Source organism: Oncorhynchus masou, chromosome 11 (assembly GCF_036934945.1).
Source record: "Oncorhynchus masou masou isolate Uvic2021 chromosome 11, UVic_Omas_1.1, whole genome shotgun sequence".
Lineage (NCBI taxonomy): Eukaryota > Metazoa > Chordata > Actinopteri > Salmoniformes > Salmonidae > Oncorhynchus > Oncorhynchus masou.
In genome coordinates, this window is record NC_088222.1 from 36,626,580 (window position 1) to 36,646,115 (window position 19,536).

Consider the following 19,536-nt stretch of genomic DNA (forward strand, 5'->3'; position numbering starts at 1 on the left):
AGAGCGAGAGAGTGACAGAGAGCGAGAGAGTGACAGAGAGCGAGAGAGTGAGACTGACAGAGAGCGAGAGAGTGAGACTGACAGAGAGCGAGAGAGTGAGACTGACAGAGAGCGAGAGAGTGAGACTGACAGAGAGCGAGAGAGTGAGACTGACAGAGAGCGAGACTGACAGAGAGCGAGAGAGTGAGACTGACAGAGAGCGAGACTGACAGAGAGCGAGAGAGTGAGACTGACAGAGAGCGAGAGAGTGAGACTGACAGAGACTGACAGAGAGCGAGAGCGAGAGACTGACAGAGAGCGAGAGACTGACAGAGAGCGAGAGCGAGAGACTGACAGAGAGCGAGAGACTGACAGAGAGCGAGAGCGAGAGAGCGAGAGACTGACAGAGAGCGAGAGAGCGAGAGACTGACAGAGAGCGAGAGACTGACAGAGAGCGAGAGACTGACAGAGAGCGAGAGACTGACAGAGAGCGAGAGACTGACAGAGAGCGAGAGAGCGAGAGACTGACAGAGAGCGAGAGAGCGAGAGACTGACAGAGAGCGAGAGACTGACAGAGAGCGAGAGCGAGAGAGCGAGAGACTGACAGAGAGCGAGAGACTGACAGAGAGCGAGAGACTGACAGAGAGCGAGAGACTGACAGAGAGCGAGAGACTGACAGAGAGCGAGAGAGCGATAGACTGACAGAGAGCGAGAGAGCGAGAGACTGACAGAGAGCGAGAGACTGACAGAGAGCGAGAGACTGACAGAGAGCGAGAGACTGACAGAGAGCGAGAGACTGACAGAGAGCGAGAGACTGACAGAGAGCGAGAGACTGACAGAGAGCGAGAGACTGACAGAGAGCGAGAGACTGACAGAGAGCGAGAGACTGACAGAGAGCGAGAGACTGACAGAGAGCGAGAGACTGACAGAGAGCGAGAGAGTGAGACTGACAGAGAGCGAGAGAGTGAGACTGACAGAGAGCGAGAGAGTGAGACTGACAGAGAGCGAGAGAGTGAGACTGACAGAGAGCGAGAGAGTGAGACTGACAGAGAGCGAGAGAGTGAGACTGACAGAGAGGGAGAGTGAGACTGACAGAGAGGGAGAGAGTGAGACTGACAGAGAGCGACTGACAGAGAGCGAGAGAGCGAGAGACTGACAGAGAGCGAGAGAGCGAGAGACTGACAGAGAGCGAGAGACTGACAGAGAGCGAGAGCGAGAGAGCGAGAGACTGACAGAGAGCGAGAGACTGACAGAGAGCGAGAGACTGACAGAGAGCGAGAGACTGACAGAGAGCGAGAGACTGACAGAGAGCGAGAGAGCGATAGACTGACAGAGAGCGAGAGAGCGAGAGACTGACAGAGAGCGAGAGACTGACAGAGAGCGAGAGACTGACAGAGAGCGAGAGACTGACAGAGAGCGAGAGACTGACAGAGAGCGAGAGACTGACAGAGAGCGAGAGACTGACAGAGAGCGAGAGACTGACAGAGAGCGAGAGACTGACAGAGAGCGAGAGACTGACAGAGAGCGAGAGACTGACAGAGAGCGAGAGAGTGAGACTGACAGAGAGCGAGAGAGTGAGACTGACAGAGAGGGAGAGTGAGACTGACAGAGAGGGAGAGAGTGAGACTGACAGAGAGCGACTGACAGAGAGCGAGAGAGAGCGACTGACAGAGACTGTCCAGAAACTCAAAGAAGAGATGAAACAGTTCAGGGAGCAGAGCAGAGCATCTATTGCTAAATTAGAAGCAGAATGGACAAGCTGAGTCAGACAAATGATGACCTCAGAGACCATCTGAGCACAACAAGAAAGGAGCTAGAACAAAAAGAGAGGTACATTGACACCCTCAACCGGCAGCGAGTCATTGTGTCCTCTGTATCTAGAGAACATGTCCACCAGCTTGGCATAACACAATCAGAACCTGAGACCAGCATGGCCTCCACCACACAGCCTGATGACACTGCACCAGCCTCCCAGTCTGCTCCAGCCCAGGTCAACCTACCAGCCTCCCAGTCTGCTCCAGCCCAGGTCAACTTACCAGCCTCCCAGTCTCCTCCAGCCCAGGTCAACTTACCAGCCTCCCAGTCTGCTCCAGCCCAGGTCAACCTACCAGCCTCCCAGTCTGCTCCAGCCCAGGTCAACCTACCAGCCTCCCAGTCTCCTCCAGCCCAGGTCAACCTACCAGCCTCCCAGTCTGCTCCAGCCCAGGTCAACTTACCAGCCTCCCAGTCTGCTCCAGCCCAGGTCAACCTACCAGCCTCCCAGTCTGCTCCAGCCCAGGTCAACCTACCAGCCTCCCAGTCTGCTCCAGCCCAGGTCAACCTACCAGCCTCCCAGTCTGCTCCAGCCCAGGTCAACCTACCAGCCTCCCAGTCTGCTCCAGCCCAGGTCAACTTACCAGCCTTCCAGTCTGCGCCACCCAGAAAATCACCCACAACTGCAATCCAATGATTCAAATGGGAAGTTCTTAGTCCAGGAAAGATTATTCCCTAGACACAAGGTGTATAAGTTCTGGTGTCCTTCAGCTGAGAGTGCAATGCAGCTAGTCAGACCAAAATTGACACCCCTGACAACATCATCATCCACACTGGCACAAACGACCTTCATGCTAAAGGTGAAAATGTATCTGGGGCAGTGAGAAGAGTGGCAGAACGGGCACAGGCTATGTTCCCTACAACCAATATAGTTGTGTCCACCCTCCTACCAAGAAAAGACTTCCCAGGGAAGTTGAGCGACAAAATAAATCAACAGATCACTGTGGACTGTGCCTCACTGCTCAACGTCAGAACGGCTCACCACCCCACTCTGACATGTCAACACTTGTATGATAATGTACATCTTGATCAGGACAGTATCAGAACCTTTGCCAAGGACCTAAAAGATGCAACACTTGGCAGGGACCCACACACCCATCACGCCAGCAACAAAGGTCCCCCGCCCCACCTTCTGAAACAACAGCACCTCCACCATCCCCAGGAGAAAAGAGCCAGAGACGGCGTATTACAGCACAGCTATACTAGACCAGGCCCAACACAGCACATATTTACCAGACCAGACCAGCCTCAGCACAGCTCTACTAGACCAGGCCCAACACAGCTCTACTAGACCAGGCCCAACACAGCTCTACTAGACCAGGCCCAACACAGCACATACTTACCAGACCAGACCAGCCTCAGCACAGCTCTACTAGACCAGGCCCAACACAGCTCTACTAGACCAGGCCCAACACAGCTCTACTAGACCAGGCCCAACACAGCTCTACTAGACCAGGCCCAACACAGCACATATTTACCAGACCCGCCTCAGGACAGCTCTACTAGACGCGGCCCATCACAACACAGCTCTACTAGACCCGTCCCATCACAACACAGCTCTACTAGACCCGTCCCATCACAACACAGCTCTACTAGACCCGTCCCATCACAACACAGCTCTACTAGACCCGTCCCATCACAACACAGCTCTACTAGACCCAGCCCATCACAACACAGCTCTACTAGACCCAGCCCATCACAACACAGCTCTACTAGACCCAGCCCATCACAACACAGCTCTACTAGACCCAGCCCATCACAACACAGCTCTACTAGACCCAGCCCATCACAACACAGCTCTGACCACTACTCCAGGGTCGGATAGAACACTGCCCTTCAGGGAAGTAGACCACATGATGCAGTCCACACCTTGTATCAGTCAGATCATCAGCCTACATATGCTGAGGTAACCTCTGGCAGAAGACCCCTAGAACAATCAGAGATAGGAGAGGTGCGCCAACTACTGCAACTAATATGCAGACTACTGAGCTAGACCGGCCCTTTAATTCACACGCGGGCGCACACGCACACACACACACACAGGGTTGCAGATTGCATTGTACTTATTTTATGTGCAATCTTATTCCATTCTTATTAATTTGTTTACAACTATCCTTAATTTTATTGACACCGGTATTATAATAATAATTCTGTGTGATGGTGTGTGATGGTGTGTGTGTGTGTGTGTGTGTATCTGCATGTATGTATGTATAAGTATTTTATTTTTGTTTTTTTCGATGTACTTTACTCAAACCAGTGAATACACTTATTATAAATGAGATCATTAACTATCAGCTCTTGGAATATCCAGGGCCTATACTCTTCACATTTTGGTTATAAAACAACAAATCCAGAATTGCTTAAAAACATCAAGGGACAGGACATCATAATCCTACTGGAAACATGGTGTCGTGGAGACATAGATACTCAGTGTCCCTCAGGCTATAGAGAAAGTTTACTACCATCAATCAAACATAAACATGTTAGACGGGGCCGAGACTCAGGTGGAATCATCATTTGGCATATGCGGGACTTAGCGCTGGATGAAATGAAAAAAGGTACCACTCACATTTGGCTAAAACTTAACAAAGGTACAATCTATTGTGACAATGATGTATACATATGTGCAGCTTAAGCTCCTCCTTCAGATTCATCATATTATGATGATCAGTTTTTTGACAATCTCCAGACAGAAATCATTACATTTCAGGCACAGTGTAAAGTGCTTCTTTGTGGAGATTTCAATGCAAGAACAGGTTCTGAACCTGACTACACTAATGCGGGAGGTAACCACCACATATTTGGACACCCCTCCTTATACAGTAGCCCTATTATAAAATAATAGAAACAGTCCTGACCAAATACTGAACAAAAATGGAAAGGAGTTAGTACATCTCTGTCGAGCCTTAGGCCTGTACATGCTTAATGGTAGAATCAGAGGGGACTCTTTAGGTCAGTTTACTTACTGCTCAGCTCTTGGGACAAGTGTAGTCGATTATGCCATCACTGACATTGACCCCTCTTCCATTAGTGCATTCACTGTCAGACCACAGACACCCTTGTCAGATCAACGTGTTTCTGAAGAAATTAACCGGCAATATTCATTTAAAAAAACAGCCCAATAAACTCTACAACATAAACCAATCGTACAGATGGGCTCCAAACAGTGGAGAGAGATTCATTGAAACATTGAACTCAAATGAAATGATGAACTGTATACAGTTTTTCAATAACTCACAATACCAAAACAATAAAGAGTGTCAATTCAGCTACCCAAAACATCAACTGCATATTCCAAAAAGCAGCATCGAAAGCAAATTTGAGAAAAACAAAGAAATGCAATATCAGAAGTAAAAATCAAAATGTTTGACAAATGGTTTGATAATGAATGTAAAACAATTAGAAAACACTTGAGACAAATGTCAAGCAAAAAACATAAGCAGCAAAACAACCCAGAGCTACGATATGAATACTTTGAAACTCTGAAGCAGTATAAACAAACACTGAAACGCAAGAAATTGAATTATACCAACAGGACACTTGATGAAATTGAAAACGCAATTAACCAAAATCAGTTCTGGGACATGTGGAACAATTTAAGCACAAAGCCACAAGAATTAACAATACTTATTTTGATAATCTATACAAAAACATCCCACAAAAGACTTACAACAGAACCAATTAGAAATTAAAGAAAAATTGAACATCCTTGAATTAGGTCATTAAAAACAACCAAAATCCATTAGATTACCCAATAACCCAACAAGAACTAAATGAAAAGCTAAAATCTATTCAATCAAAGAAGGCTTGTGGTCTAGACAACATCAGAAATGAAATGCTGAAAAATAGCACACCTGAGTTGCAAAATGCTGTGCTTAAATTGTTCAACATGGTTTTAACTTCTGGCTGCTTCCCTGATGTCTGGAACCAAGGGCTCATCTCCCCTATCCACAAAAGTGGAGACAAATCAGACCCCAATAATTACAGGGGAATTTGCATAAACAGTAACTTGGGAAAGATTTTCTGTAGCATTTTGAATTCAAGAATTCAAACATTTCTTCAAGAAAAAAATATAATAAGTAAATGTCAAATTGGCTTTCTCCATAACCATTGCACTACTGACCATATATACACACACACCTTACACTAATTAATAAACACGTCCACCAAAAAAAGAGGGCAAAATCTTTGCTTGCTTTATTGACTTTAAAAAAGCATTTGATTCAATTTGGCACGAAGGGCTATTCTACAAAATTCTACAAAGTGGGCTTGGTGGGAAGGTATATGACTTAATAAAATGTATGTACACAGAAAACAAGCGTGCAATAAAAATGAAAAACCAAAGAACAGAATTTTTTTCACAATGTCGAGGTGTGAGACAAGGCTGCAGTTTGAGTCCAAATCTTTTCAACATTTATATCAATGAATTAGCAGACATGTTGGACCAATCTCCAGCCCCAGGACTCACACTATTTGACACAGAGGTGAAATACCTGCTATATGCTGATGACTTGGTACTTCTATCACCAACCAAAGAAGGTCTTCAACAGAACTTTAATATTCTGGAGCAATATTGCCATAATTGGGCCCTGGCAGTAAATTTCCAAAAAACTAAAATCATGATTTTCCCCCAAAAAAAACAGATGTCAGAAACACAAATTCACCCTGAACAACACCTTAATTGAACACACAAAAAATTACACCTACCTTGGTCTGACCATATCTGCGTCGGGAAACTTTAATATGGCAGTGAATGCACTCAAAGAAAAAGCCTGCAGAGCAATGTAAGCAATAAAAATGAAATTATTCAAAATCAACATCCCAATTAGAATTTGGACTAAAATATTTGACAGTGTAATCCTACCAATAGCTCTTTATGGAAGTGAGGTTTGGGAGCCACGCAATAAACTGGACTTGTGGGACAAACATCCAATTGAAGCCCTACATGCAGAATTCTGTCGGAAAATCCTACAAGTCCAGAGAAATACGCCAACTAATGCATGTAGGGCAGAATTGGGCCGTTTTCCAGTAATAATGAAAATACAGAAATGATCATTAAAATTTTGGCTACATCTGAATTCAAGTCTGCAATTTAAATCACTTCAAACCCAAGAGCTGAGCCCAGAAATGAGCCCTCTCAGTCAGCTGGTGTTGGACCTCACCAACCAAGCTGACACCAGCACTGCTTCAAAAGAAAGAATTCCAATAAGCAAAATCATGAACCAATCAAAGGAATCATATTTACAACATTGGAAAAATTAAACAAAATCCCAAAGCCGACTAAATTGCTATCTGACCCTAAACAGAGAATATGAATTGGCTGATTATCTCTCCTCTGTCAGAGATACGAAGCAGAGACATATCCTTACCAAGTACAGGCTGAGTGACCACCGATTGGCAATAGAAACCAGCAGACATAAAAAGACATGGCTACCCAAAGAGGAGCGTGTATGTGGTCACTGCATAACAGGGGAGGTAGAGACAGAGATGCACTTTCTCCTTTACTGTGATAAATATTCCTCACAAAGAGATTCATTATTCACAGAAATGACTACACATATTCCAAATCTTTACAAATTGAACCCAGAGGAAAAACTAAGAATACTCATGGGCGAAGGAGCAATGGCTCCTCTTGCAGCCAAATATGTATTTTCCTGTCATAGCCTGAGGGACACTGAATAATAACATCTGCATAGTAAGCAGTAACTTACTTATTATTGCTATTATTGTTATTACTATTGCTGTTTATCATTCCAAATGTGGGTGGTAATGGTAGTGATAAGTTTAGTGATGGTAGTAGTAGTCGTAGTAATGATGATTGTAGTATAAAGGAGAAGATGACCGTTATTTAGTTATAAGTTAGTTATAGTTTCATAATTTGATTTTATAATTATTACATTTCTACTATTGACTTACCATTTTATTGTGATTATTTTTGTATTTAATGTTGTATTATCATTTACTACCATTTTATATTCGCTATCATTTATAATTTTGTTACAATGTATACATTGTTGCTTTGGCAATATTGACACAATGTTTTTCATGCCAATAAAGCAGCTTGAATTTGAGACACACCGACACACAGACACACAGAGAGACTGACAGACAGAGAGACTGACAGACAGACACAGAGAGTCAGACAGACAGAGACAGAGACCAGCGAGAGACTACCAGCGACAGAAAGAGACTACCCTCTCCTCGCTGTGCCTTCGTGATTATAAAAAAGGTCAAAAGTTAAATGATTTAGCAGATTTAAAAAATAAATAAAAAATTGGCCTCCAGTGACTGAAATATAAATCGGAAAAACAGAAATGTGTGAAATAAGAAATCAAAAACACAGCTTTGCCGCCCGCCGGTAGTTTGCAGAGAAGCCGTGGTCTAATGGAGCAAGAAATGCAGCAATTCTGACAAAGACAGCATCTCAATCTTCAAAACAGCTGTTCTGAACTGCTGGTCCAGTGTCTGTGAAAGTGCTTTAAGAATAGGACTGCCTCTTAAATTCTTCCTCTGAAGTGCTAGAAGAAGACATTTTCCTCTATGATTTAGAAGTATAAGGGTAAATCCCAAATCACTCCCTTCTCCACGGAACTCTATGTGCACTTCTGCCATATGTACAAGTGTCCCAAAGCTGGGGGAATGAAACTTGAGGCTGTAGGGTAGGCTTGGCCGGTATACCGTATACTGGGGTATTTGGAAATAGCCACGTGATGGTTTTTCAATACCGTCAAAACTATTTCTTTTAAGTTTTTCCAATAAATGTTATATATTTGTAGTTACTTTTTAAATAAATACTTGCAGTCAACTTGTGCAATGCATTAGGCGATAAAGCACATTCTTCATTCACCCTTCACATTATGAAGTGTATAATTCCACAGAAAAGTTGAGCCAGTCACGTGTTTGTTTGTAAATAGCACACCGGGTGAAAGCGGGAGCTGCTGAGTCCAGCTGTGTATGGATGGGTCGCTTTTGAAATTGAAAGTCATTATATTTGCTTCAATAGAGAAATCAGCAACGTGCAACTTTGTTTTACTTCACAGAATATTTAGGCAGACCCCATTTAGTCAACTGGTCGATTGTTCGGTCGATATGCTGTTGGTCGACCAAGATAAGGCGAAAACTAGCTAAAATAAAATTGAAAAATCATGTATAAAACACCTTCCTGATTCGCGCCAGTCTGAGTGGACTGATCGATTGTGGAGGCAGCACAGTCCATCAGTTTAAGACGTGCTACTGAAATTGTATGGTTATATTACGTAAGACCAACAAACAAAAATGTATTCTTTAATAACAAATGCGCTTTCTTCCGTGTTGGTCAGTGATCACTGTCCATGGTTCTGAAACATCAGTGCGCTGTTGAATTGGTACCTTTTCCTAGACCATGTTGCTATGTGCATAATAGCAAAGTGAAACAGCATATTGGTGGCGAAGGCAGCTGTGGAGTTAAGAGAATACAGCCCTACCGGCAACACAAAGTGTTTGTCTGTGCGGTGTGTGCGTAGGCGGAGGGGAATGCCATTTCATAAAGGTACTGAAAAATACAAAATCACTAATACTTTGTTGAATTTTCTTTTTTTTTTTTATTATTATTATTGTCGATTTCCGTTTTAAATGTCTGGATTCCGTCTGCAACCTGCATTGGACTAATTTCTTCATCACACTCGCACCCGCTGACTTCTTGTCCCACCTGCTCTTGCAAGGACTGGTCCCGAACCCAACTGCAGTCCTGCAATCTTATTTTATGTGTATGTGACACAGCTCGCTTTGCAGCCCTGATGCCAGCAAATTTTCCACCCTAGTCAGGATCAAAGAAGTCGCTAAAATTGCCTAAGAATTAGATTAAAATATTAGAGATCCTCAACTGGCCCAACAAACTAAGCAAAAAAAAGAAAATGTCCCTTTTTCAGGACCCTGTCTTTCAAAGAAAATTTGTAAAAATCCAAATAACTTCACAGATCATTATAAAGGGTTTAAACACTGTTTCCCATGCTTGTTCATTGAGCCATAAACAAATAATGAACATGCACCTGTGGAATGGTCATTAACACACTAACAGCTTACAGAGAGTAGGGATTCAAGGTCACAGTTATGAAAACTTAGGACACTGAAGAGGCCTTTCTACTGACTGAAAAACACCAAAAGAAAGATGCCCAGGGTCCCTGCTCATCTGTGTGAATGTGCCTTAGGCATGCTGCAAGGAGGCATGAGAAGTGCAGATGTGGCCAGAGCAATAAATTGCAATGTCCGTACTGTGACACGCCTAAGACAACACTACAGGGAGACAGGACGGACAGCTGATCTTCCTTGCAGTGGCAGACCATGTGTAACACCTGCACAGGATCAGTACATCCGAACATCACACCTGCAGGACAGGTACAGGAAGGCAACAACTGCCCGAGTTATACCAGGAACGCACAATCCCTCCACAGTGCTCAGACTGTCCGCAATGGGCTGAGAGAGGCTGGACTGAGGGCCTGTAGGACTGTCGTAAGGCAGGTCCTCAACAGACATCACCAGCAAGGTTGTCAATGGGCACAAACCCACGGTCGCTGGACCAGACAGGACTGGCAAAAAAGTGCTCTTCACTGACGAGTCGCAGTTTTGTCTCACCAGGGGTGATAGTCAGATTTGCGTTTATCGTTGAAGGAATGAGCGTTACACCGAGGCCTGGTAGAGGGTCTGTCATGGTCTGGGGCGGTGTGTCACAGCATCATCGGACTGAGCTTGTTGTCATTGCAGGCAATCTCAACGCTGTGCGTTACTGGGAAGACATCCTCCTCCCTCATGTGGTACCCTTCCTGCAGGCTCATTGACATGACAATGCCACCAGCCATACTACTCGTTCAGTGAACGATTTCCGACAAGACAGGAATGTCAGTGTTCTGCCACGGCCAGCGAAGAGCCCGGATCGCAATCCCATTGAGCACGGCTAAGATCTGTTGGATCAGAGGGTGAGGGCTAGTGACATTCACCCCAGAAATGTCCAGGAACTTGCAGGTGCCTTGAGGGAAGAGTGGGGTAACATCTCACAGCAAGAACTGTCAAATCTGGTGCAGTCCATGAGGAGGAGATGCACTGCAGTACTTAATGCAGCTGGTGGCCACAGAATCTTATGTTCATACAAATATTTACACATGTTAAGTTTGCTGAAAATAAACACAGTTGACAGTGAGAGGACGTTTCTTTTTTTGCTGAGTTTATTAGGCTATCGGTACCATTGGGCTACATCAACCAATAGGGCAGACGTAGTTTAAAAGAGCACAGTTGGGGCGAAATATAGGAGTGGACACTTTCTTGACTTAAGCTACATTTTGCATAACTTTTAGGTGCACGGCAATTTGCAAGCAGAGTAAAATGCATGTGTTATCAATACTTATTTCCAGTCAATGTCAGAGTAAACATTGCCCATCATTATTTTGGAAGTTAAAGACAACTGCGTTGTGCTTCTCAGCCCATATAGCCTATTTCTGCAGGCTATTTAACAGAGACCACACATACACCCAATTGATCTTGTACGCCCAACAAAAGAGAAAATTAGGCTACTGAACATGAGCACCCTTCCTGTCCTTTGTCTGCTGAAGCGCAAAGGCCCACCTGAAGATGTGCTGTGATTTGTTAATTCAACTCATTACAAGAATCATACATATATATTTTTTTAATAATCTTTGTTGTGATTGCAACTATTGAGCAGCAGTGGTCCACCGCTAAATTAATAGGGGAAATACTGACAATCACAGGCAGCCATTGTGAGTCTACCAGGGTTAGAGGTTCCAAGTCCATTTTACTCATTCTATGTGTGCTGCTGGAGCAGGGAGTGGGGTATTGCCTAGGCAACCAAAGACTTTGCTACAACACCTTGGTTGTTTCAGCAAGGAGCAACAGTTTCATCATGTTAAGAGTCCATGTTCCCTCAGAAATGGACTCAACCACAGGTATGCCCAGCCGTCCCGTCTTCAGGCAGCTGTTTGTTCCACACAACAACAAAAATACAATAAAAATATATATTTTCGACAGTTATTTTATTTTAATGACGGTCTTTATCCATACCGTCAGTTACACGATTATACGGTAATTGTGCCAGCCCTAAACTCAAGTTTCACTGTTGAAGAGTGAATCAGAGTAGGCCTACTTCAACAAGAACTCATCACTGATATCAAATGGTTGAGAAAATATATTTTATCAGCTGAGAAATTCCCTTCGTGCATCCTTACAGATACACATCAAGATGACTAGGGATGCTGGTGATTCCTTGTCTGACAACACATGCAGTATATGCAGTGTAGGAGACAAATGTGATACTGCATAAAAAGTGTCTGGTGTTGCGCTCTCTCTACAATAATACAAAAAAAACATCCCCACAACATTCACTGCCTTCATTTCATTACTTAACCAGGCAAGTTGACGGAGTCAACATTCTTCATCATCATAACCCATGGCTGCACATTTCCTGCACCTGCCTCTCATTTGGCCCCTTGTTGTTAGCAGGGCTGAGGAGCTCGCCGAGGCATACAGAGTAGGCAGCAGCAGGCGCACAGCCTCCGCCAGCAGCGGTCAACGCTCGCCTTGTCTGGGAAATGACGGGAGGAAACGCTTTACAACAAAGTGAACAAACATCTCTGCCTTTACTCCAAAATGTATTTTCCTCCCCGCCATAATGTGGAATGTATGAGCCTTTAACGATTGACTCCGCTCTCAACGCATCCGACTTGCTCCCTCCAATCTTCTAATCTTCCAAGGTCTTAACACATTCAAAACAAAATAAGATTTCAGATTCTCTTAATGTACTGCCTGAGGTTGAGGTATTAACGTTTTACCTCGGCTGACATCAACGTCTAAAGGTTGCAATGGGGGGGTTCGTCCTTACTGAGACCGTGTCTGTGCATAGGATAATGAATCATAACAGTTTAAAACGTCTATTTTCCACACCACTCATATAGGCTAGTTTTTCTATCATCTCCCTGGTTCAAATGTGCATTCTCTCAGAAGAAGCACTGCTCTATTAAACAGGGACGCAAACTGGTGAGGGTCCAAAAGGTGTTGAAATGAGCATATACTTTTCATATTTTCAGAGATTAACATAATACATGTCTGAACAATGTTTATTGTAGGCTGGCATTGTGTAATTCATTGAGTGGGTCGAATTTAATCCAGAAATGTATTGTGCCGTATCCCAATGTGTTGCTGTACTCATGAGCGGCATGATTTTCCATATCCGAAGCGGACCTATAGGTCTATTTGTTTGGCAAGACATGGCTGCATCTCACTTTAGACTGTGTTTTGGATCGCCATTCGCCTTTTGGTTACGGCGTTTGCTTCCTATTAATGTAACTAGTCTAAATATAGATTGTGTCCTGCATTTATCCAGCTGATATATTGTTTACGAGGCCGACTTGGTGCCGCTGTTTTGTTCTGTTTGCATTCATTTGTTTCAATTCGCAGAAGTGTCAATATTCTAAGCCAAACTGCTATTCAGTATTTGTTGCATGCATGAATAACTAGGCTACTACTTACTTTCAGCATTTAGTTTGCATTATCTTGGTAAGGCAGCTGTAATAGGTGATCAATCTTGTAGCCTATATTCATTACCAAAACAGCCTTGCTTCAGTAACTTCAAAAGCACTCAATGGTCTCAGAGTCTCAGCATTTTAACTGTATGTTTTTGGCTTTAAGACTAATTCAATATAATTCCAATGCAAGAAACCCCAACAAATGTCCCACCACACCGATTTCAACTGTGCCCTTAGTCACTTTATCCTAGCGCTGGGATGGAGAGAAGGAGACTAGTAGATTAATGGCTGGTTAGGGGATGTGGTTGGCTGCTCACAGCTGTCACACATGGGATTGGATGAAGCACTCATTCTGATATGACATGTCTGACATCATGCTCTGAACTTTGATATTCTAATTTGTCGGATGCTTTCTGTGTTTAGTCATTCATTTCAATATGATGCTAACGTAGCTAGCTAACGTTAATTACTTTGTGTGTAATAATTTGTGCTACGGAACATACATGCTACTATTATTTGCTTCTTGTCAACTACAACCACAGCATTATTTCAAACACAGGTTGGTTATCGAGTTACATTCCAAATCTCCCAGTCAGTCTGTTGCGTTGACAGCGTGATGACACAGCCGCCAGAAAAGGTAACGTTAGTGAGCACACAGTGGGAGAATCTAAATTGCCTACTCCTCGCATCCTCTACTCAAAACCCATTGGATGAGAAAGCCAGAGGTCCCTCCCCTCTAACCTCCTGGGTTTTGAGAAGGAGGCGAGGACCAAAGGAGTATGCAATTGAGATTCTCCCAGGGAGAAAATCTGTTCACGCTGTTCTTTTATAGCTCAACTGGTGACACACCGTCTGCTCACTGTCAGAGCCATCCCATCCCAAACATTTTTGATGAAACACGTGGGAAAATGGCTTAAGGACAACAAAGTCAAGGTATTGGAGTGGCCATCACAAAGCCCTGACCTTAATCCCATTGAACATTTGCCGGCAGAACTGAAAAGTGTGTGCGAGTAAAGAGGCCTACAAACCTGACTCAGTAACACCAGCTCTGTCAGGAGGAATGGGCCAAAATTCACCCAACTTATTGTGGGAAGCTTATGGAAGGCTACCCAAAAGGTTTGACCCAAGTTAAACAATTGAAAGGCAATGCTATCAAATACTAATTGAGTATGTAAACTTCTGATCCACTGGGAATGTAATGAAAGAAATAAAAGCTGAAATAAATAATTACGTAACCAAGGTTACTGGAGCCTTGAAATAATAGCATAAAACTTTTTCCCTCTCATTCACATTTCAGGAGAGTCAAATGGAGAATATTTCATTGAACCAGAGGCTAAACTCTTACTCAACCTTAATGTAATAAAATGGCACATCAGGACAAAGAGAAAAGGCCACCAGGTCAACTCGACTCACTTTACTAAACCTAACATATGAGAGGAAGGGGGTCACAAAAAGTTCAGAATTGCATCACTTTCATTGTTAGGCAGGCGTGATTTACAACCACAGAATCTGAAGTACAGCAGAGCAGACGTAGGGCCTATAGCCCATGTACCAGACTTTCTGCACTAACTGGCTCTCAAACAATATTCTGTACCCTCGGATAGGTAGCACTTTGGTGCCGGTCTTGTGATGCGCTCCATGGGCCGTGTTAACTCCTATTGAGCTCTAATACACAAAGAAACAAGACAGGGCCTGGTGGCTGAATAACATCCTGGACAAATTTAAAGGCCCAGGCACACCACTAGCGTTTGCTGGCAGAGAGTCCTTAGCACATCTGAACGTAATTTGCGAAATGACCGTGCACCAATTTTACATGTAGAATTGCATGAATAATGTCAGTTGTTTCACACAAAAACCCAAATAACCCTGCAACAGGGCAAGAAAAACATTACTGTTCACCAAGCAACAGGATATTATTCTGGCAGCACGATCAATGATATTTTTTCTCACAAAATAAGAGTCCCGCTGCAAAGACACGCTAAACTTTGGGAATATTGGGCAGTCTTGATACAATATTTTGAACAGATATACAATGGTTCATTGGATCAGTTTAAAATGTTGCACATTCACTGCTGCCATCTAGTGGCCAAAATCTAAATTGTGCCTGAGCTGTAATAATACATTATGGACTTTGTCTTGCATTTCAAAGGCAGTACAACAAAAAAGTGTTTTTCTTTTACCAGCTCTAATGTGTTATATTCTCCTACATTAATTTCACATTTCCACAAACTTCAGTGTTTCCTTTCAAGTGGTATCAAAAATATGCATATCCTTGCTTCAGGTCCTGAGCTACAGCCAGTTAGATTTGGGTTACTTATTGCCTATTCTTGAGGGCACAATAAGTGCCCATTGATTAAAATTAATCATCTTTTGAATGACTAATCCACAATAAAGTGTGGGCTTTTATTTTGAAGGTTTCCTCATTACCATACGAACGTGACATCATTTGTGCAGCTAGTAGAATACTAGTAAAAATAGCTGACAGAACCACGCAGAAACATTATTTCAAAACAGCATCTTTGTGCTGGGTCTCAACAACCAATGTGAACAACTGTCTGCTGCACATCACAACTTCCTTTCGTATAACGAACGTTAGGCTTTGTAACTTGTAACACAGCTATTTCCTGACTGCTACGTGGCCTTCTCACTATCCACCAGCGTAGTTACCTGGCATTATCCTCCCACATTCTTCTGAAAAGCTCGACTTTGGCGACAACATGCCCCTTTTCCTAAAGAAAAGATGTATTTGTAAAGTAGCGTAACTAGTTAGCTAGCAAACTAGCTAATGTCATTGAAAAGGGGGTGACAAGCAGTGTCACACGTAGCAAGAACACATTAATTAGTAATGTAGAAACTTGCTGGCCAACTGACATTTTAAGAACCTGCTGCCAAAAAGCCTCACATTGTCAATATGTTAAAAAAGCTAGCTAACGTTAGACAGTTAATGTTGCAGATATTTTAAATGCGTGCAGCTAACTAGCTACGTCCATTTCCAACGTGATCAGACAGTCAGTGACACCAAGTCAAGAAGTGTTTTCACTTGCAGCGCGACTCAGCCAAACCGTGTACTAGTCAACCGTACCTGTATTTGAAGGATGCCACCCGGTCCCTCCGCAATTTCTGGCGAGTTCTCAAAGACTCGATCTCGATACAATGACCACAGACCAACGTTCGGCAGGAAAAGAAGAGCCGCTATAAGCAACCCTGCGAACTGCAGTAGACGTTTTTCTTTCCGCCTCATTTCTCCAGAAGAAATGCGAGAAAAGCTGTCGACAGTGTATTCCCAGGCAGCTCCTTCCCGGTGGAAACAACTTTCACAAATTCACTCTGATCAAACGAACGATGTAGTTTATTGAGCTGCAGGCACTTCCGCTAGGGGGAGTTAATCAATATCCTGGTTGGGGGGGGATCACAAAACGGAAGGAGACTTTTGCATTCTTTGTAGTGAAGAATGATGAGATTCCCTAAAAACACACCACTTCAATACAGCTACGAGTGTAAGTTACTTTTTCGTTGCAGGTTACGATATGAAGTTAAAGACATGCTCCGGAACGTTGGCGACTGGTAACAAAGATGGTATATAATATTGACAAGATAGTCAAGTGACCGCTCTAACAATGGAAATACAAATATGGAAGGCATGCGAGATCAGGTGGGACCATTCAAGCCAATGAGAGGGTAGATACGCATGACAACAATATACAATAAAGATAGATGTAGAGGACTCCGTGCTACTATAGTCTGTTTGACAGCACGAGCGTTCTTCATTGGCTGATTGCTCCCAACTCATAGGAATCCCCAACCATTTGACTACTTTACAAGGGTGGAAGCCCTCAATGGCAACGTCCATGCTAAAACAGGTTATATCCATGATGAGTCCTCTATCTCTATGAAACAGGCACAACTCAAATATACCTTTTCCAAATTCCACGTGCATCCACTTATGTCAGTGCATTTGTAACAACCTAACCTTTTCAAAACGTATGTTTGATCAAGCCTCACATAGCAAATTAGCTAAATTTGTTGACCACATTTGACACCTCTACAAAAATGTCTAATTTTGTGGGCTTATATTTGTGGACATTTTTCAGCTGAGTAAAACCTCTGCTTCGCCTCTTCCTCCCTGCTCGTAAGTAGGGAAAGGGTTAGCGAAAATGCTCTCCTAACCTGCTAGGAAAATTCACTTCTGGTCAAACCTGTAGCAAAGTGGTGTGTTTTTAGGGAGTCCCAATAATCAATATTTGAATTCCAACCGAACCATAACTGTGCAACAACACAATGTTTATATTAAATCACCTACAGACCTGCAGAAATAAAAATGACACTTACCCTGGCTCCTTTATGACATTAAAATGGAAGTCTTCACAAAGCTCCTTAAAGGGATATTGGCAATGAAGCCCTTGGTCTACTTCCCCAGAGTCAGATAAACTTGGGGAATCATTTTTTATGTATATGTGTCCAATATGAAGGAAGTTAGAGGTAGTTTCGAGATCAATGCTAACTAGCATTAGCATGAAGACAAATTATACAGGAACAGACTGCAGGAATTGGGAGGGAACCAAAGTTATTTTCCAATCGTTTCATTCTGAATAGAACCATATTTTTTTTCTCCAGTTCCACTGTTCCGACCAGCAAAATAAACTGGAACCAGTTTGAACCCCCAAAAAGTAACAGTTTATATAGTTAATTCTTTGAAATCAACATAAATTACTTTACCAGTAAGTGTGGAAAGAGCAGCTTCCTTTCACGTGATTGTTTTCATTGTAAAGGTGGTGCAGGACAGACGTTGCTCTAAGATACAGAGTAGCCACGTTTTGCAAGCATGAAGAGGCCAGAGAAGGCCAGGCAAGTAAATTGGAACAGAAGTTGGGTATTGGAGAAAGTCCATCAGTGTGTGTTCTGCAAACAATATACAGCGGATGAAGGTCCGGCATGAGCGTGGTGAACGTATGTACGTGGTTATGAACAGTGAAGAAGAGCCAAGTGCAGAGGTAAGATGTGTGTTTAGGAGAAATGGTGGTAATACAAACCGTACTGTGCCGTCTCTGATGGTTCAGAAATTTAACCTGACGAGTATGAGGATGAATTACCTGCGGTAGCAGGTGCGGTGAAGACCTCATAGTCCAAACCTCGCCCTGATGGTCAGGCAAATTATGATTCTGGCCCAGTGGGAGTGACATTTTTGGAGAAAGTGGATCCCTGCCTTTTGGCTGACCCATATGTAGACTCAGTCTGGATAGAACATAATTTGGGTAATGTTAAATCTGTGAATGTAGCTCAAAGTGAATTTGTCATTATTTTCTGTGATTGGGACACATGGGCAGGGTTTGGTAGGTACTTTATAAATGTAATCCATTTCGGTTACTAGTTAACTGTCCAAATTTGTAACAGTAATTTTTGGATTACACAAATTTAGTAACGTAATCTGATTACATACCGCTACTTTTTGATTCCTTTCCCCTTAAGAGGCATTAGAGGAAGACAAACATGTATATTACCAATCTATTGCAGGATAAATCAATGTTAAAGTTTAAATAGCTGGCCATATATGGATGTTAAATTTTACTTTATGGGTTGGTTATGTAGGCTTCTTCTAACCCATTACTTTCTACTACATATAATAATACAATTAAATTATATATTTACATTAAAAAACAAAGTTTATCAGAATTCCAGTCATTCCAATAAATGTTATACCCCTTGATCTTCAAGAATAGGACTTGGAAATATGGAAGTATAGATTAGCCGTTGTTTACCCTGAGCATAACCCCAAAACTAAGAACTTATTAGTCATGAGGACTGATTGGGCTCATTGATTTGAAAAATAAATGCTGCGTTCATGGAATGGCATGCTTTGAGCACTACTGAAAAGTGCTATTACATGTGAAAAATGAATGCCATATGCTGCATTTTCTATAGGCCTATTGTTTACCTTTTTGTTGGTGACACGTTGATATCTTGATAATATCTAGCTGTTTAAAGGGAAAATCCTCAGATGAAACAATAACAAAATCGGCCGCACCAGCGTCTGTTTTGGTAAAGAGCTGAGGGATGGGCCTAGAGAAATGTAACCACTCTCAGATTAATAGACAGAGCTATGGATGCAAGGACTGACCAACCATGATATCAAAATTATTGTTTTAACCATGCTCTGAGGATGTACAGGTTTGTTTACATTTACAATGTTTACAAACATGAGAGGAAAAAGCTTATATTTTAGGTTCTCATGGAGTGTGAC

The 19,536-nt window shown here is 42.9% G+C and overlaps 1 protein-coding gene across 2 annotated transcripts in view; it reads right to left on the bottom strand.

Annotated features, from left to right (window-relative positions):
• LOC135548621 (polypeptide N-acetylgalactosaminyltransferase 10-like) overlaps nt 1–16,811 on the bottom strand; it is a 136,845-nt gene extending 120,034 nt beyond the window's left edge. The window contains exon 1 of one of the 2 annotated variants that reach the window (XM_064978420.1): nt 16,381–16,811. In XM_064978420.1, the coding sequence (XP_064834492.1) occupies nt 16,381–16,539 (159 nt within the window). In that variant the 5' untranslated portion in view covers nt 16,540–16,811. The remainder of the gene's footprint in view (nt 1–16,380) is intronic. The other variant, XM_064978419.1, reaches the window with a different exon arrangement.
• Nucleotides 16,812–19,536: the final 2,725 nt, after the last annotated feature.